Below are 21,132 nucleotides of genomic sequence, written 5' to 3' on the forward strand. Positions count from 1 at the left end.
AAAAAAAAAAAAAAAAAAAAAAGACATACCTAAGGGTGCCGCTCTGTCCCTCGCTCTTGAGACTTGGATGAAGACAAGAAGGGTGTGCATGTCCTCAGGAACTTTATTCCATCACTCTGATCCTCCTCACCCATATTAACTACTGCTGTCTCCCAAAGTCTCAGGACTTTGCCATGGGACCAATTTTTAAAAGCATTTTTTTTCTCACTTTATTGTCCAGGCTGGAGTGCAATGGCATAATCTCAGCTCACTGCAAGCTCCACCTCCCCGTTCAAGTGATTCTCCTGCCTTAACTTCCCGAATAGCTGGGATTACAAGTGTCTGCAGATTTTTGTATTTTTAGCAGAGACAGGGTTTCACCATCCTGGTCAGGCTGGTCTCGAACTCCTGACAGGCGATCCTCCTGCCTCGGCCTCCCAAAGTGTGGGATTACAGACATGAGCCACTGTGCCTGGCCTAAAAGCATTTTTTTAAGTGCTTCAAATATTTTAAAAGTAAGAAACTTATAAAAATGCCAAGTTTTCATCTCTGTTTGCTGTGTTTGCAGTGGCCATTTACTGTACCTTCACTCACTGACGGATCTCAAATGACTTCATTTTATTCTAGGAGATTCTGTTCTGGAGAATTGGATTTACAGAAGTCCTGGATTGATGGAGAGTAATGAGATGCAACGGCTCATTTCTCTACTTCGAAATCTTACTATAAATCATGTTCTTCTATATGAAGCTCTTATTAGATAGCTAATAAAATTGCAAACATTAATTATTATTTAAATGTATTCTGCGGAGTTGACATACTTTTTTTTAACACATAGCAGGATAAATATAAAGTAGAAGAGTGCCTAATGGAGTAAACTGGGAACCACTGGCCCTGCTATTTTCCTTTCAAATCTTTCTCCAGGTCCCTGTTGCTCCTTTGTGTTTAGAAACCCACGTTCTGACCTTTGGCTGCTACGCAGCAGATAAGGGTTGCCCTGCATTCATTGTCCAATGGGATTTGGGGATTCTGAAACATTGTCAGTGACCAGTGTCAGATCAGGTTCAGGGTGATCAGGAAACAGAAAGCCCTGCAGGATGGCAGGGATGGGGGAAGTGCATGGAAAAAGAGAAAGGGGAAGCTGTACAAACCCAGAGTAAACTGCTCTCAATTTTCAAACTTTGTTCGCACCCACTGCTTTCTTAGATCTTCATGTTATTTCCAGGAAGAGAAGATGGCTAAAAGCTGCTTTGAATTCGATCACTTTCTTCTCAGACCCTTTCCCCCTTTCCTTCTTTCTCAGTAGCCTATACCGTCTTGGTACCAATGTCTGCAGTATCAGGAGCAACAAGGAACCTTGGCCTCAGGCTGGCTCCAGAAGGAGAAGCCCAGGATGACATTTCTCAGGAAACATCTTTGTCTGTTGATTCCACCCAGATCTATACCCACAGCCCCAACCTGAGTTGCAGATCTATGTGTGTAGCTGTGTCTCTGTCTATGGAAATTCTCATTCCCTGAATTCCCTGCATATCCTTGAACACCCCAATCTATCTGCCATCTCCATGCCCTGAGCATGCCTTTTCCTCCAACTCTACCCCCACCGCCATGAATTCATAAGAACACATGGTGTAAGCAGAATCTTTGTGAAAAAGCTTTCCCTGACTCTCTTCCTCCCATCCTGGGTTATGTGCCCATCTTTTGTTCTCTACACTTCCTACAAAAGCCTCTCAGAGCCTGTTTCTTCAATAATAGTATTGTCTGCTTGTCTGTAATCTTTAGAAAACAGTAGGACTCTTGAGAGTCATGATGGTGTCTTAATTAACTTCTATCTTTAGCACTGCTCCAGCATGCTGTCTGGCATGGGAAATACTTTATAAATGTTAACTAAATGCACAAATGAATTAATAAATGAATGACAAGTAAGAAAATAACAAAAAAGGAAAAGTAATATTTAGTGAGTACTTAAACTTCAAGAACTGCACAAGATACTATTAAATGTTACATCATTTACTGTTTTAGCATTTTAATAAAGTACAGGTGATCCTTAACTTATGACAGTATTACATCCCAGTAAACCCATTGTACACTGAAAATATCCAAGACTCAGCCCACCTGCATCTGGGTGAATAAACAGCCTGGCTCCTCACACAAAGCTTGTTTAGGTGGTCTCTTCATTCAAAGCATGCCTAACAATATTATCAAAAACAAATGTTTTCAAGAAAAATAAACATAAGCAAAACTGAATATAGTATCTAGAACTACTTATGTAAACAATAAACTGTTATAAAAATGTAAAAACCATGACTATTCATTACACTACTTTATGCTTTATAGTGTTATATTATCCTATATATGCTACATTTATTTATCTGTGATATCAAAAATTAGGATAAAAATATAATTTAAAAATTTTCATATTCATATCCTGTAGCTCAGCAATTCTGCTTCTAGGAACTTATCCTATCAGTACACATTTTGGTTTTTTTAGATGAAATTTCACTCCTGTCTCCCAGGCTGCAGTGCAATGGTGAAGTCTCAGCTCACTGCAACTTCTGCCTCCCAGGTTCAAGTGATTCTCCTGCCTCAGCCTTCTGAGTAGCTGGGATTGCAGGCATGTGCCACCATGCCCAGCTAATTTTTTTTTATTTTTAGTAGAGATGGGGCTTCAGCATGTTGGCCAGGCTTATCTCAGACTCCTGACCTCAGGTGATCCGCCCACCTCAGCCTCCCAAAGTGCTGGCATTACAGGTGTGAGCCACCATGCCCAGCCCTATTAGTACAGTTATATATTTGTGAAATAAGCCATGTACAGGAATATTTGTGTGAAATAATTATTTGCAATTGAAATAAATGGGAAGAACACTTATCAATAGACAACTAAATAAATGCTGGTGTATACAGTTGAATTAACTTTAAAAAGCCAAGTTGTGGCCAGGCACGGTGGCTCACGCCTGTAATCCAAGCACTTTGGAGGCCAAGGCGGGCAGATCATCTGAGGTCAGAGTTCAAGACCAGCCTGACCAACATGGTGAAACCCCATCTTTGAAAAAAAAAAAAGCCAAGTTGCAAAATATATGTATAATATATTGTTATTTGGAAAGGAAGAAAATATACACATATGCTAAAATGTGCATACAATATCACTGTGAGGAGATACTGATTCTGCAAAGAGTAACTGAGTTGCCTGAGGAACAGGAATGAGAGGTGGACCGTTTATTACATGTCTTGTCTTATTATTATTGTTATTTTTTAGTTTTGCAACTGTACGTGTTTTACATATTCAGAGAGGCAGATAGTATGGGAAGGAGTGGTAGCGTTTTTATATAGTCACCAGCTCAGAATGGAGCTGGCTATAAGCTATGCACCAATGGGAACCAGTTTCAGTGCTCCTCACTAGTTGGCAGGCAAAGGGCCATGAAAAGTTGGTGGTGATAGTGGGTTAACTACTGTGATTCTGTGCCTTCCCTACTCCCAGAAATTTATTTTCCACTAATACTTTATATACCACAAAACTTGGAAACATTGATAATATAGCCCATAATAGATCTGAAAGTAAAGGAATTTATAATTAGCTAAAATCAGAGACCAAACCTAACTAAAAAAAAAAAGGTAATTCTGAGACAATTGCTGAGCCTGGTACTTGGGTCTGATATCAATGTGCAAAAATTGTCTGACCTGACAAAGCAACTGGAATACTTAGTGCAGTCATAGGTGCAGGATGATGTGCTGACCAATGGCCCACATCCGCTTTGTAGCCGTCAGGCCATCTTGGAGTGAATCTAGGCTCTGCCTCCTACTTCCCATGCAAGTTACTTAGTACTTTCTTCTGTCAGCTGGTGATATCACTTAGGCTTAGGCTCTGTTTTAGCAGCAGAACAGAGACCTGAAAATAATGTGGTTTTAAAAATATGGAAGTATATTTCACTACACATCAAAATTTAGACATAGAAAATTCAGAATCAGTATGGTAGTTCTTTTTTTTTTTCCTCTGAGATGGAGTTTTGCTCTTGTTGGCCAGGCTGGAGTGCAATGATGTGATCTTGGTCACAGCAGCCTCTGCCTCTCCGGTTCAAGTGATTCTGCCTCAGCCTCCTGAGTAACTGGGATTACAGACATGTGCCACCTCGTCCAGCTAATTTTTTTTTTTTTGTATTTTTAGTAGAGACAGGGTTTCTCCATGTTGGTCAGGCTGGCCTCGAGCTCCCAACCTAAGGTGATCTACCCACCCTGACCTCCCAAAGTGCTGGGATTACAGGCATGACCCATCACGCCTGGCCTCAATATGGTAGTTCTATTCCATAGAGAACTCAGAGTTGGACTTCTTTAACTCACTCCTCAGCTATTTTTAGGGTCTGGCTCCCATCTTTGTAGCCTAAAATGGTACCTAGTGCTCCAGGACTTTCATCAGAATTCCAGGAAGGAGGATGACAGAAGTGATTAAAGAAGATGGCAAAAGAGATGGCTTTAACTGGGTGTTAAGAGAGCCTCTGAGAAGAGGGGATTTCTCTCCTATTACCTAGCATTGCATGGTCACATCAAGCGGTAAAGGAGGTTGAGAAATAGACTTTAAGCAGGCACAATCTAAGTGAAATAGTATGGGAGGAAGGAAGGACTAACACTCGGGAGTGACAAGCAGCCTATGACACATGGGAAAAACAGCATGTATGTCATATGACTGCCGTGGTGATTAAATGAGATTTCATATGTGATTAGGCTTTGGTAGTCTACAGAATTAAGACCATAAAGTGGAAGTAGAAATGAGGCAAATTTTAACACAGAATAATTTTTAAAATGTAATATGTACCAAAAATTGGAATAGGAAAAAAACAGCCTGAGATAACTCAAAAGATGGTGAGTTGTAAGGGGATTTTGGTGCATTAAACGAAGATTACACAAAATGTTCTAAGGGCTCTTCCAACCTTAGCTTTCTATGATTATCTGTTCCTACACTGTAGTCACACAGTGTGGTCCAATACAGAGAAAAATGTAGAGTTTGAGAATTTACAACAAATAAAGAAGGTAGTCAACATTGGACTAACTCTCCCACCAATAACACATACAAATTGTGTAAAAATCATGTACAGTCATACATAGATTAATGACAAGGATACATTCTGAAATGTGTCATAGGTGACTCTGTTGTTGTAGGAACATCACAGAGTGTATTTACATAAACCTAGATGTTATAGCCTACTACATACCTGGGCTACATGGCACCCTATCACTCCTAGGCTAGCTACAAACCTACATAGCGTGTTACTACACTGAATACTGTGGGAAATTGTAATACAATAGTATTTGTTTATCTAAACATATGTAAACTAGAAAAAGTACAATAAAAATATAATACTATAACCTTATGGGGCCACCATTATATATATGGTCTGTTGTCGAGCCAAATTTCATTATGTAATACATAACTATATATATAAACAACTCTTTGACATAGGTGGGGTGTGACCAAAAGTAAGGAGAAACTATGGGAGAAAATGCATTTGTACTTTTTTTAGAGGCAGAGTCTTGCTATGTTGCCCAGATTGGTCTCAAACGCCTGGGATCCCCTCCTCTTGGCCTCCTAAAGTGCTGGGATTACAGATATAAGCCACCATGCCCAGCCTGAAGTTGATTTTTAAAAACAGAAATGAGCTACTGATACATGAAGCAACATGAATAAATTGCAAAAGAATTACTCCTAGTGAAAGAATTCTGACTGAAAGGAGTATATATTGTATTATTTCATCAAAATTAAAAATAAATACGTCAAAGTGAATCAACACAAATGCCCTTCCATAAAAAATACATTTTTCAAATTATAGATCATGCAGCCATATAAATGATTAATTACAGCTGTAAACTATGATATGGATAAATCGTAGGAACATAATATTGAGTGTAAAAGAATAATCAAGTCCCTGATAACTATTTGTCTTAGCTTGTGTTCTGCTGCTATAACAGAATACCAGAGATTGGGCAATTTATAAAGAAAAGAAACATTACTTACAGTTCGGGAAGCTGGGAACTCCAAAACTGAGGAGACAGTATCTGGCAAGAGCCTTCTTGCTGCATCATCCCATGGTGGAAGACAAGAGGGTAAGAGACAGAAAGAGAGAAAGAGACAGACAGCCAGACAGAAGGTTTCCTTTTATAAGGAACCCACTCATGGCCTAATCACCTTTATTAGGCCCTACCTCTCAACACTGTGGCATTGAGGATTAAGTTCCAATACATGCTTTTGGAATGACATATTCAAACCATGCCACTACTTAAGGTATAATACTCTTTTAACAAATTGCAAAAATAGCCAACACTTCATAACGAGATAGAGAACCAGATGCAGTGGCTCACGCCTGTAATCCCAACACTTTGGGAGGCCGAGGTGGGTGAATCACCTGAGGTCAGGAGTTCGAGACCAGGCTGGCCAACATGGTGAAACCCTGTCTCTACTAAAAATACAAAAATTATCCAGGCATGGTGGCATGTACCTATAATCCCAGCTACTCAGGAGGCTGAAGTAGGAGAATCACTTGAACGTGGGAGGTGGAGGTTGCAGTGAGGCAAGATGGTGCCACTGCATTCCAGCCCAGGTGACAGAGTGAGACCCTGTCTCAATAAATAAGTAAATAAATAAATAAATAAATTTTAAAAATACAAATAAAGTGATAGATAAATACACAAATGATCTTCAAATTCAGGGTGTGTCTGCTGTATAATATAGAAGAAGACTGTAGAAGCCTGTAAAGCCCAACACAATCCTGGGATACTCACTTGAAGGAGATTTTTTTCAACAGGAAATAAGACCCCAAGGGTCTTTATAATATTATATCATCAAGTCATATTCAAAACCTAGAATTCCACAATAAGGACCAAAGCAACTTATTGAATGAAACTAATGAATCCCATTATTTATTACTTGATTACCACAAATGCCATTACCTTATAACTTAGTAATGATAAAATAAAGCATACTGTTACTTATTTGTAACACAAAGATTATAAAGGGTAGAAAAATTAATTATGTTTTTTCAATATCTATACATACAAAACTTAAAAGGAGGAAACTTATAAAGCTGAGATTCAGGGCTTAAAAAATTATAATCCTTGAGATTCCAAGGGGAAGCCAGTTGGGTGAGACAGAGAAAAAAACACAGAAGATGTGAATTAGTGATGATGTTCTAGTTTCTGGGTTCAGTGGTGGGTTAACAAGTATTTGCTGGTTCAACAGTATTATAACTTACATTTGTATAACATATATTCTTTTTGTGTATAAAGTTTTGTTAAAGTTCAGGTGTGGTGGCTCATGCCTATAATCCCAGCACTTTGGGAGGCCGAGGTGGGTGGATCACGAGGTCAAGAGATCAAGACCATCCTCGTCAACATGGTGAAACCCTGTCTCTGCTAAAAATACAAAAAAATTAGCTGGGCATGGTGGCACACGCCTGTAGTTCCAGCTACTCGGGAGGCTGAGGCAGGAGAATTGCTTGAACCCAGGAGGCAGAGGTTGCAGTAAGCTGAGATCGCCTCATTGCACTCCAGCCTGGGTAACAAGAGTGAAACTCCATCTCAAAAAAAAAAAAGTTTTGTTAAAAATATAATTTTAAAAAATATTCATGTACCTATCTTTGACCCAGAAATTCCACTTGTAGAATTGTATGTCATTATACTCATGTCAATAGTATATGTACAAAGACACTCATTGCAATATTGCTTTTAACAGAAAATGATTGGAAATACATTTAAATTCATCAATAAAGGACTGATGAAATAAGAGAAAGTAGATGAAGTGGAATAATATGTAGCCTTTAAAAGAGACAACTTTCCACATCTCATATGAAACTCTTAGCAAATGAACAAAATGGGGTAATATGCTAGTATTTTGTTTAAAAGTAAAGATATCACATATTTATAATTATTTATATTTGTATCTGTGTGCCAATTGTCAATGTATTGGCTCTCAGCTCCAAATTCAATTCCAATCATTGCTCTGCATTAATGGCAAGAATTCCTTTAAGGATTTCTCCTTTGCAATGGGTAAGCCTAAGCTTTCTCAGTAGAGAGCTCTAGATAAACATGGCCAGAGAAAGGGGCTTCTCCTGCTTGGTCCAGTGTTTACATTGTCAGTCCAGGTGCAGTGGTGCTCTTCCCAGACATGCATCTGGAATACATGGTGTCTTGGTAACCGCATAGCCCCAACCCAACCTGGCCATCACCTTCTCACAACCCTCCCAACATGGACACTCCACCCTCCTGATCTCCCTCCCACACCGACACTTCAACACCCTCTGATCTGATCACCTCCCCAACAAAAGTTTGGCTTCTACAGCTCTCCCCATTCTCACACTTGCCTGAAAATTATCCCTCCTTTAGTGATGTCCATACTCCCTCGGCCTGTTCCCCATACCTCTCACAAGTTGCAGCTTTTCTGTGTCCCAAAGAGGTGCTTCCTGCTTGCTCAGCAGCTGTGGATTAGCTCTGGACAAGGCAAGCCACTGATTTCCCTGCTAGCCAGTAGGCTGCAACTAGCTGTTCGCCAGTGAAGCTTGAATCTCAGTCTAGAAGAAGGGGCCTATCTTCATCCTTCCTTTGTACTGTTCCTCAGCCCAGGAGGATCCTATAGAATTATCTTTACGCCTTATAGTTGTTTATTATAACTTAATGATGCTTTATACTAAACTTTTCCTGTTTGAATCACTGTGTGGTTTCTGATTCCTGATCGAACCTACATCAGTAAAATACACATACAATACCACTAGAATAATACATAACAAACTGATTGCAAGTGTTAACCTTGGGAAGAGGAAATAAGTAGCTTGAGGAAGAACAGACATAGAAGAGGAATCTGCTTTTCACTTTATATTTTTGCCTGTCTTTTAAATGTTAGAGCTGTGCATGCTTTATATATTCAAAATAAATTGTGTGTATATGTGTGCATCTGTGTAAATTTTAAGCAGCTAATAGTCTCAAGACAGAGGTGGCTACAAGTTTATGCCCCAGTAGGAATCTATTCCAGTGCTCTTCATTAATTGCCAGGCAAAATAGCCATAGTAATGGGTTAGTTATAAACACTCTACCCATTATCTACTCTCGAAGGTGCTTCATCCATAAATATTTTATATGCCGCAAAACTATCAGGGATTGCTAATATATCCCATAACATAACATAAAACCAAAAGATTTTCGAAAAGCTAAACTTGGGAGAGAATCATAGCAAAATGTCATGTAATTCTGAGATCATCACTGAGTTTGGTACTTGAGTCTACAGTCACATGTGAAAAGTATTTGAATACAATCCAAAAAGTTAATGCAGTCATGGGCTGCAGAATAATGTGGTGGCCAAGAGGCTGTGATATTATGATATGCTAAGAAATATATATTTGGCCTCTGATCCCAGTTCCTGGCACACAGTTCCTAAAGCCCTTGTAATTTCCTGAGCAATAGGGGTGCTAGGAGAGTATTTGTCCTAACATTTGACCAAATGTGTCAGTTCCTAACATTGAGCTCTAATCCCCTTGAAGCTTCCTGGGTAATAGGAGCATCTTTTGCTCTAATGAAGTGACCCTTGGAGGACCCCTAAAGGGGGACTCTTATCGGAAGTACCAAGCCATGATTAGGAGTTTGAAACTTTCAGCTCCACCCTCATCTTCCAGAAAATTGAGAGGGGCTAGACATTGAGTTAATAATCAGTTATGCCTATTCGATGAAGCCGCCACAAAAATCCCTGAACTATGGAGCTCAGAGAAATTCCAGGTTGGTGCACACACAGAAGTGCTGACAGGGCAGCATGCCCCAGAAGCTCTCTGCCCCTTCCCATACACCTTGTCCTGTGCATCTCTTCTATTTGGCTGTTCATCTGCATCCTTTGGAATATCCTTTATAATAAACAGATAAATTGAAGTAAAGAGACTTCACGTATTCTGCAAAGTGCTCTAATAAATTATCAAACCCAAGGAGGGGATTGTTGGAACCCTCAGTAGGGTTCCCAGTAGGTCAGAATTTCCAGAGGCTTGGACTTGTGATTGGTATCTGAAGTGGGGAGCAGTCTTATGCAATCCTTTAACCTGTGGGATCTGACTCTAACTCCAGGTAAATAACGTCAGAATTGAATTGAATTATAGGACACCCAGTTGGTGTCCACTGAAGAAATTTATTGTTCAGCGTGAGAGAAAAACCAACATGTTTTGGAGACTAGAAGTGTTGAATGTTGAGAATACAGTAGGAGAAAAATGGTCAGTTTGGGGTTTTCTCCAAATACACAGAGCCCTTACCCATTGTACAGCATCAGATGGCCTTGGATTTGAATCCTGGACCTGCAAACTCATGCCCAGAATATGATGCCATATCAAAGGCAGCATTTGCATGTTTCTTGCAGGTTGGACATTCAGCAGCAGCAGGAGTTAGATCAGTGTCGGAGAGTGGAAGCCATGCTGTTGAACCCATACAGACCTGCATCCTGTGACCATCACTACTGCCTCCATAAGCCCATTGTGCCAGCATTAGGGTGGCCTGTGAAGAAGCCTGCTTTGTGTGAACTGGCCTGTAGTCACTGTTTACTTGGTTGTTTAGAGCCTTTTCTATTGTGAATGCTCTCTAATGGGCATTAGCATGCAACACAAAGATATTTGCAATTTTCCCATTTTCATAAATAAAGATTTCCCATTTCCATAAATCCATCTGCATGCCTCTTCCTCAAATTTCATTGTTCTTCATCTTCTAAATCTCCTCCTTCCAAGCCCTTGACCAACCAACCAAGCCATTTACCACTGCCCATGTATTCACAGATATTCTTCCATTAGGCCCTTATTCTTTCCACACAAAACAGATAATTAGGTGAACTACCCAAAGATTTGCCCATTGGGAAGATTTACAGTTTCTGCTGTCTTCCAGAATTACTCTCGAGTATGGCTATAATGCAGCAGCCATCCATTTTCAGCTCACACCAATGTGTTGAGCAGATATATCCATGAACCAAGCTCATCTTATTTTTCCTCCATCAGCCAATTATAAAGCACCCCTCCCCCATGACAGATTAAAGATTGCCACAAACTATCTGACAATCAACCCATCAGAAGGGCTATGTATTTTTCCTCTCCTTGAATCTGTGCTGGTCTTTTGTTTGGACAAAAATAGTGTGGCGGAAGTGACACCACACCAGCTCTGGGGCTATCCTATAAGAGAATTGGCTGTTCCTCCTTCTTGGAGTCCTGTGTTCCCAAGTAAAAAGTTTGACTATCATGCTGGGCAGACCATGTAGAAAGGCCCTGAGATAGCATGAAGACAGAGAAGAGTCAAGATGAGCCCAAACTTACAGCAAAACCACCAAGGTGCCAGGCATGCGAGTAAAGCTGTCTTGGACCCTCCAGAGTAATCCATCTGCCAGCTGAATATTTCCAAGGGATCCCAGCAGATGCAACATGGAATATAAGAAAACCCAGCCAATCTCTTCCCAAATTCTTGGCCTTTAAATTTGGGGAGATTTTGTTATGCAGCAATAGATAACTAGAACACTCCCACGAGCCACCGGTATGAGCAAGTGAGGAGGTACCAAGGCCACATTGTGGAGGACATGGGGACCTGGGTCCCCCACTTCAGCACCTTGCATTTGCCCTCCAGTTTTGCCCATGATTGATCTGGGATATACTATTTCTGTCTTACAATTGATGATGTTACAACCACCAGACCTCATCATTTGATTGATTTGACAGGACCCAGCTCATAATGGACAGTTCTAGTGTCATGGCCATTTGATGTCTCATGATCAGGAGCTCTATCTCTAATAAAGCCCAAGAGCAGGCTAGGACTTGTTTCCTATTGGGTTTATTTTCCTGCAGCAGACAGAATAGCTTTGATCAAGAACCCCAGAGGTCTATGTTGTGATTCTCCTCTGGAGGCTTGTCCAAAATGCCACACTATATCTTTTCCCACCATTGATGCCTTTAGTGCCCCAGGGTCTACCAAGTCATATGGCCAAAGCAGTGCCAGATGGCTGGTACGACAGCCTAGAACAGCTGCAGGGTCCATTTCTGCTGTGGGCTTCAGTTAATCACTAGTAAACTGTTCCATGTGGTATTCCCATGAGTGTGGAATAGGCTTCCCCTAGAACCTTAAGACAACCAAGCATTCTCCACCCTGAAGAAGAGGAAAGGAGAAGGCCAAGATTCTGGTTTCGAGAGCTGTTTCTACTGAAAGAAGAAATAGCTCGTCAGGCTACAAAAACAGGCAGAAAAGAATGTGGAGAAGAAAATTGGCAAATACACACAGGTTTCCTCAAGACCCATGGACCCCTGGCCTGAGCCTGATAAAGACTAACAAACAAACAAACAAAAACCATCTCTGTATTATAAACTCTTCTGTGTAACGGTGTATTATTGTACATCTCTTTTCAACTCTGCATTAGCGGTGTTAAGTGTGAAATGCAACAATGTGCTCTTACTTTAGAAGGATGTCCTAGCATGAAGTCTAAAAACTTGAAAGATGTGGAAGATGCTGAATCTTCACAGGATATATCTCCCACTCCCTGGGGTGCATTTGTCTTGCCAATGCTGCCAATATGCTTGCCCTCATGGCTCATTCTGTTTGATTAGTAAGATATTGTTGATAGAGGGGAACAATGCGATGTTTTGTGGAATGTCCAGAAGGTCTGCCTTCAGTGGTGTGCTGCAGTTAGCTCATACTGCCACATGGAGCCAAATGTTAAATTTTCAGAAATTTTGCAAATCAATTGTTAAATATAACTAGTATTTTTAAATAAGTTATATTAAGACATAGATAACACATTCCTAAAATCTTCAGTTTCTAGGTATTTAACTATCTTACCATGTTTTCTGTACTCTTCTTGCTATTTATATTATGTCTCTATGATAAAAATACTAAATAATGTTGTTTGTATAATGAAAAAATTCTGAATCAGTGATGAGCAACAATCACTATCTTTCATATGAGTCTGGGCCATGAGACCAGCCCATGCACTGCTCTGAGACCTGCAGCCACTCCCATTCCTGGGATGCAGACCTCCTAGCTCAGAAGTAATTTTCCATTAGGCTATCTTTTAATATAAACATGAATTCCACTCTGCCCATCACTGTCTGCGTGCAGTCACAGGTAGAGGTAGAGCCTTCAGGTGGCACCCTCAGCACTTCCTAACCCTTTCCCTCCCTCTAGGCTAGAATACGGTGGTCGTGCACTGTGAGAGCATCAACATTTCTTGCAATTTCTACCCAAGTTGAAGTGCCTGGCCTTTCTCCAAAAGCGGATGAACACCAACCCTTCTCTAGGCCCTACCATTTCCCAGCCCCGGCCACATCTTCTGGTGGATGGTGCAAGGCCCGCTGCCCCAAGAGACCCAGCCAAGGCCAGGCTACTCTGAACCACCTCAAGGTGTTTGATGGTACTGCACCGCCCTGTGACAAGAAAAAGCCATGGTGGTTCCTAATGCCCTCAAGGTTGTACGTCTGAAGCCTATGAGAAAGTTTGTCTGCCTGGGGTACCCGGCTCATGAGGCTGGCTGGAAGTAACAGGCAGTGATGACAGCCACCCTGGAGAAGAGGAAGGTGAAAGCCAAGATCTGCTACCAGAAGAAAAAACAGCTCATGAGGCTACAGAAAGAGGCGGAAAAGACCATGGAAAAGAAAATTGACAGGCCGGCACAGTGGATCACGCCTGCTATCCCAGCACATTAGGAGGCCGAGTTGTGTGGATCACGAGGTCAGGAGATCAAGATCATCCTGGCTAACACGGGGAAACCCCATGCCTACTAAAAATACAAAAAATTAGCCGGGCGTGATGGTGGGCACCTCTAGTCCCAGCTACTCAGGAGGCTGAGGCAGGAGAATCGCTTGAACTGTGGAGACGGAGGTTGCAGTGAGCCGAGACTGGCCATTGCACTTCAACCTGGGCACGGAGCGAGACTCTGTCTCAAAATCAAAAAAAAGAAAGTTTAAGAAAGAAAGCAAGAAAGAGAGAAATCAAGAAAGCAAGCAAGCAAGCAAGAAAGAAAGAGAAAGAAAACTGACAAATACACACCGGTCTCCTTAAGACCCATGGACTCCTGGTCTGAGCCTAATAGAGACTGTTTATTTATTCCTCAAAAAAAAACAAAAAAAACAAAAACAAAACAAAACAAAAAAAAAGCTTCTGTATTATAAATTCTTCTGTGTAATGGTGTGTTACTGTACATCTCTCTACTACCCTGCATTTTTAGTAATCTCACACTGACAGTTTAATATTGGCCATGGGGCGAATATTTATACTACAGAAATCAGCAAATGATGGAAATCAAGGCTTTTTTGCCTGGAGTTGCAGCACATCACTGTTCATGTCCCATGGGACCCATTATGATGGGAGAGTTTTAACATGGTACTGAAGCAAAATTATAAATGTACACTTACATCCATACTCTGTAAATTCAAACTACCTTTGGTCTTCCTTCCTGATAGTACTTGAAAAGAACACATTCGCCAGATTAATAGCTATATAACATGGACCTGAAAGTGTGTTAATCAGGCACAACACTGCAATCACAGCTATTTCCGGGTTGAGTTTGTGCTAGTCTGGTCATCTTTCAAGATACATCTGACATTTGTAGTGACCAGACTGGTGAATTAAATGTGAAATATGATAGGGACAAACCTCTTCATCCTTTAAAGGTGGCATCAATCAGCAATTTCCCTTGCATTGTGCTGTTGTTCTCGATTCACTGTCTTTGTGGTAAGAGGTGTAGATTCAGGGCTTCTACTTGAATCTGTAGCTCTTACTCCACAGACTAAAGAACTAGGTGAGGATACTGCCAACTGCCATGCATGTGCATTCCAATTACAGATTTGGAGACTACAGAAATGACTACTGAGTAGATCCATGGACCTAGTACATGCCTTGTATTAGCTGACCCCATAGGCTCCCATTCTAATGAAAGAGAAGCATAATGATTCAGTTACATCATATGAAGATTGGCTAAATGTCCTAAGTACTCTCCAACCCCAGAATTTTATAATTCTCTGTTACTACAGTGTGGTCCATCTCAGAGAAAATAATTAAATAGAAAAGGAAGAAGTTGAGAACTTTAAAAACTGGGGTACTGAATGGACGAATCATAGGCTTGAGAGGAATATCAGGATGCCTGGGACTCACTGGAGGTGGTGGGTAGAGACATTGTCCTTTTTCTGCCTAATAACAGAAAGAAACAGTGAGTGACCTCTTTTACCTACCACAGTGATGACTATGTTGGCATATTTCCTCTAGATATTCCCCTGCCCCCTTTACCATAATTAGTGGCTAATTAATTGTCTGTGGGCTATGGAACCTAGGGTCTCAGCAGAATTAATGAGGTCTTTCCCTCCATGGGATCCCTCTCTCTACCACCATACCATGTCAACATTTCTGCCTCCAGTGCCACTAAAACAAAGGCACACTTCTCCCTAGACTGAGGGGGAAAGTTGTTGGCAAAGAACTCAATGGCAAAGAGGTATCTCTGACCTTGGCCTCAACCTCCCTCTAGGGATTTGGTGGGCTTTGGTTGGTACACAGTCTCTACAGTAAGCAGATTTGGGTTCAAACATCAGCTCTGGTGCTTACCAAGTATATTGCCTTGGGAAAGTTATTTATATTTCTTTGTATAAACTTCTGCCTATTGGAATGAAGAGAACAATATATAGAATTGTGAAGGACAATCAGCGATGTAAAGGTAAATGTTTAATAAACGGCTTGGTTGGTGGCAGAGGGAGAAAGCCCTAAGTTGTTGTGTTTGCCAATTTTCATAGTGTAAATATTCTTGCCATCGCTGTCTCAAGCCACTGATTGTTTAATAATTGTCTCACAAAATTTCTAAAAATGTACTAATCTAGAGATAGTCTGAGCCAGCTCCGGCTCATCACACACACGTGTGCTTAGAAAAGTGCAAGATGGTCAGCACTAGCGATCCCTATTGTGACCAGAGATCCAATTGCCCATTCAAGGATGCCTATTCCTTTTTATTTTTTTGTTTCTTCCTGATGTACAAGTGGAGGGTGCACACCAAGTAAGAGCTCTGTCATGGGGGATTGCTGGTAGAAGAAGAGATTTTTATTTGATTGAAGGTAAGTAGAACCTTTGCACTTTGACTGTGAAATAACAGTTTCCACCTGTTTTCAACACTGGAGCACCAGATTTGGAGTTAAACGTCCAAAATCCTAGTCCTAGCACTTATTGGCTAGATCACTTTATACAAGTTACTTATCCCATCTATGACTATTCACTTTTTGGTAAAATAGGGTTAATTATATCTCTTTGTAGGGTTACTGTGAGAACCAGATGTTCAAGGAGCTGCTTAAAACCATGCTTGCCACATAGGCAGCACTCAACAGATGTTAGCTACTAACAGTAAGGGTAGATCATGGTCACTAGACTATCATAAACCCCTTTCAGGGGACCTCCCAATCCCTGCCCCAGCTCCTAGCACAATGCTGGCACTTTGGGGCTCAAGAAATGAACAAATGCATAAACCAATGAATGAATATGTCAGAAGGAAATGAACTAGGAGAAAAATAATGAGGGTGGAAAAGACAGAGATCGACGTGGGAAAGGGAAACAAAGAGTCACTAAGAAAGGTGTAATCTAAAGAGATTCAGCAGTATAGCAGAGAAAGGAAGGAGTGAAATGCCAAGAGAATGACAAAGTTAGAAATGAGGAAAATCGATTGGGATGCTATGTGATGGATGAATAATTAAAAGTTGGCTATTGTTTAAGGGTACATGCAAATAATTTTATATTACAAAGAAAACAAAGGAGGAGGTGGCAGCTAATGAGCCTGAGGTTTCTTTTTGGGGTGATGAAATGTTCTGTAAGTAAATGGTGTTGGTTGCACAACTTGTGAATATACTTTAAACCACTAAATTACACACTTTGAAAGGGTGAATTTTATGGTATGTGAAGTACATCTCAAAAAATGAAAGCAAAGGAATAATTAGTTAAAAATCTAGAACAGTGGTGATATCTTAAGGGGTAAGAAAGTGAGAGGTCAGGGAGGGGCACACAGGAGCTTCTAAGGTACTTGAAACGTTTGCTCAGTTTCTTAACCTGGTTAATGGGCATACCAGGGGTTGACATTTTCATTCTTTAAACTGCAATTTGCCCTACTCATACTTATGCTTAAATATTTAACAACACTTTAAAAATATATTTTAAGGGGGAAAATAATAATGGGAGAAAAAGGAGAAAGTCAGAGACAATGGCAGAAAGTCCTGGCAAAAAGGGAGATGTGATAGAACTTAATAGAAGATGGGGACCCTATAAAAGGAAGACACTTCTGCCATCCTATGAGCTACATGGCACGTTTGCCGGGCAGCCCACCATCTCATCTGCCCCCGTCATGGCCTTCCTAAGGTCCCGTAAGGCCGAGTCCTTGTCTCTGATCTGCCAGAGTGGCTTCAGTCTCCCACCCCCAGCTTTCAGCTGACTTTCTATGCCCCAATACGTCTCTATTTTAAGGAAAAAATCCTGACACCTGCTCTAGGAAGATTTCCCTGATATATCCGACCAAATTGGTCAGTCATCCTACAGACCCTTTACTTTCTCATTCACCCAGAATGTTGGTGTTACTGGCCTTTAAATTTTGCGTTCTTGTTTTTGGTGGTGTCTGAAAGACTATAGGATTTAAGGAGAGTGACTCTTGGAGTCATTATATTGGGAGTCTTTCAATAATGTTCCTGTGAACCCCCCGTGATTTTAACATGCTTGGGGCCACTCTCACCTCCTACCTGTAAGCTACTCATGGCAAAGACGAAGCACGTGGACCAGCCTCCACCCCTCCCTGCAGGTCAGTTGGTTTGGCAACTTGGGTTGCTAAAGAAAACCAGGCCAACCCACCTGATCTCACGGTACCTTAGAACAAAACAAAATCTCTCTCACAGATAAAACAGTCTCTGATAAGCTCACCTGGAAATGAAAAAATACAAAATAAATCAAATGTACAGAGTTCTATAAAATTCATTCAACCAACAGAGCAGTAATTGAGCCTACAGAGAAAATTTGTCATCAGAAAATTTATTCAATATACATTACGAGATCATCCAATAAATACGCAAGAGACAACTCCAGAACAGCACTCAGAATATAATGGCATTTGGTAATTTTCTGCTGAATTAATTAATTAATTAATCCATATTTTAAATCCGCCTCCTTTGCCCTCCCCCAGGAAGTCAGAGGCACCAGTGTGAGGCTCTATCTGCTGTCCAGTACCTTCATGGTTTCCTCACTCTCACTGGACAATGTTTAACCAGGAAGAACAGAGAATGAGAAGGAGCTGATGGATGGTGATCACCCTGGAAAAGGGAGGCTGGGAGAGGAGACAGAAGAGAAACTCACATCCTCTGTAACCTCACAAACACCCAGGCTGAGTAATAAGACAGGTTGAATCACACTGGAGTGACAGAGACTCATCTCCCCAGGTACAAACAGAAATTGGCCATGATTAACCAAAGCTCTCCCGTGGGCTTCATCCTTCTGGGCTTCTATGAACACTCAGCACTGGAAAGGATTCTCTTTGTGGTTGTCTTGACTTTCTACCTTTTGACCCTGGTGGGCAACACACTCATCATCCTGCTGTCTGTGCTGGACCCCAGGCTCCACTCTCCAATGTACTTCTTCCTCTCCAACCTCTCCTTCTTGGATCTCAGCTTCACCACGAGTTGTGTTCCCCAGATGCTGGTCAACCTCTGGGGCCCAAAGAAGACCATTAGCTTCCTGGGCTGCTCTGTCCAGCTCTTCATCTTCCTGTCCCTGGGGACCACTGAGTGCATCTTCCTTACAGTGATGGCCTTTGATCGCTATGTGGCTGTCTGCCAGCCCCTCCACTATGCCACCATCATCCACCCCCACCTGTGCTGGCAGCTGGCATCTGTGGCGTGGGTCATTGGGCTGGTGGAGTCACTGGTCTAGACACCATCCACCCTGCGCCTGCCCTTCTGTCCCCATCGGCAGGTGGAGGATTTTGTCTGTGAGGTCCCAGCTCTAATTCGACTCTCCTGTGGAGACCCCTCCTACAACGAGATCCAGATGGCTGTTGCCAGTGTCTTCATCTTAGTTGTGCCTCTCAGCCTCATCCTTGTCTCTTATGGAGCCATTGCTCGGGCAGTGCTGAGGATTAACTCTGCAAAAGGGCAGAGGAAAGTTTTCGGGACCTGCTCTTCCCATCTCACTGTGGTCACCCTCTTCTACAGCTCAGTCATTGCTGTCTACCTCCAGCCCAAAAATCCCTATGCCCAAGAGAAGGGCAAGTTCTTTGGTCTCTTCTATGCAGTGGGCACTCCTTCACTTAACCCTCTCACATACACCCTGAGGAACAAGGAGGTAACCAGGGCATTGAGGAGATTGCTGGGGAAGGAAATGGAGCTCACACAAAGCTGAGGGAGAGCTGCTTAATATGCTTTAAAAGAGAAGACATTCTGTGTACTTTTATCAGAAAGTTTGAGTTCCCTGCTCCTCTGCCTTCCTCACACCCATCACATTGTGACAACAGATGAAAGTCACATGTCTGTGTATGTATGCGGTTGCGTGTGTGTGTGTGTGCACATGCAAGAGATAGAGTCTGAAATGTAGTAAAAGGAGGTATCCTTATGTGAAAATTTGTAGAAATCAAGAATATTTTATCTTTTTTCTATTTTAAATCTTCGCCTCCATATTCATGTTCCTACCTTTATCATTTCCATTTCTAATTCCCCTCCCTTGCCATATCCCCACTATTCCTTCACCTCCAATTTTCATTCCTATCATGTCTTCTTTGCTTCTCCCTCATGTTTTTCCCACTTGATTATATGCCTGTTTTGCATTCTCATTCTTGTTCATTCCCCAAATAACAGCAAAGGAGAAGCCAAAGCCCAGATAAGTTCAGAAACTCACCCAGGAACACACAGCCACAGCATCAGAACTAAAATCTAGGCCCCATAAGTTTCAGTAAGGCAACTCTCAAAAGCACACCATTGCTTTTTCACACCTGAATCAAATATCCCAGTATTTTAGGCTTAAGGCTTACAAAGAAAGCTTAGCTTCTCCAGTCTCATTTCTTCTCTTACAATGCCCACAAATCACAGATAAAGGAGCGGCCAGAAAGACACAAAAATATCTTTATATTTAGGCTGGCACTATTTCGACATTGTGGACTTTGGTGTCCTCTACTGGCCAAATATGATATTGCATGTGACATCCCAGACTTCTCCAGGGTCATCCAAACTGTACTTTGCTCAAAGAGACAGATATTGCTACAAAACTATAAAGCATTTATGTAATTGTTGTGATAACCCAAGTAACATTTTTTTTTTTGAGACGGAGTTTCACTCATGTTACCCAGGCTGGAGTGCAATGGCATGATCTCGGCTCACTGCAACCTCCGCCTCCTGGGTTCAGGCAATTCTCCTGCCTCAGCCTCCTGAGTAGCTGGGATTACAGGCATGCACCACCATGCCCAGCTCCTTTTTTGTATTTTTGGAAGAGACGGGGTTTCACCATGTTGACCAGGATGGTCTCGATCTCTTGACCTCGTGATCCACCCGCCTCGGCCTCCCAAAGTGCTGGGATTACAGGCTTGAGCCACCGCGCCCGGCCCCAAGTAACATTTAAAGTACAGATGCTCCTTGACTTATGGTTAGGTTACCTCCCGATAAACGTATCATATATTGAAAATATTGTAAGCTGAGTATGCATTTCATACACCTAACCTACCAAACATCAGAGCTTAGCCTAGCTTACCTTAAACATGCTCAGAACACTAACATGAGCCTACAGTTCAGCAAAATCCTTAATACAAAGTCTACTTTATAATAAAGTTTTGAATATCTCATGTAATTTATTGAATACTGTACTGAAAGGAAAAACCAAATGGTTATATTGGTAAAGTACAATTTCTACTGAATGCATCTCTTTTGCATCATCATAAAGTCAAAAAATGGTCAAAGTCAGGAACCACTTGTAATTTACACAAATTGACTCATTTAATCCTTGTAACAACACTATGAAGCAGATAATATTAACCTTTCTGAGGCAAAAACTAAAACATAGAATTTATGCTGCAGCTTGAAATTGTGCAGTCCAGGATTTTAACCCAGGAAAACTAGCTCCAGACTCCATGCTCTAAGCCCTGCCTTGTGGTACAAATAATGAACCCTGAGCCCAGGTGGGAAGCTTCAACTTCTCAAC

The 21,132-nt window shown here is 41.4% G+C and overlaps 1 protein-coding gene and 1 pseudogene across 1 annotated transcript; both read left to right on the top strand.

Moving 5' to 3' along the window:
- Positions 1–13,207: 13,207 nt before the first annotated feature.
- Positions 13,208–14,099, top strand: LOC116544461 (annotated as a pseudogene).
- Positions 14,100–17,923: 3,824 nt separating this feature from the next.
- LOC116544464 (olfactory receptor 2H2) lies at positions 17,924–19,347 on the top strand. Its single transcript, XM_032270864.1, is given in 1 exon segment — positions 17,924–19,347. A coding segment is annotated over 1 exon segment (939 nt). The 5' UTR covers positions 17,924–18,408.
- Positions 19,348–21,132: the final 1,785 nt, after the last annotated feature.

The sequence above is a fragment of the Sapajus apella genome, unplaced genomic scaffold, assembly GCF_009761245.1.
Source record: "Sapajus apella isolate SASKATOON/1434 unplaced genomic scaffold, GSC_monkey_1.0 scaffold217, whole genome shotgun sequence".
Classification (NCBI taxonomy): Eukaryota; Metazoa; Chordata; class Mammalia; order Primates; family Cebidae; genus Sapajus; species Sapajus apella.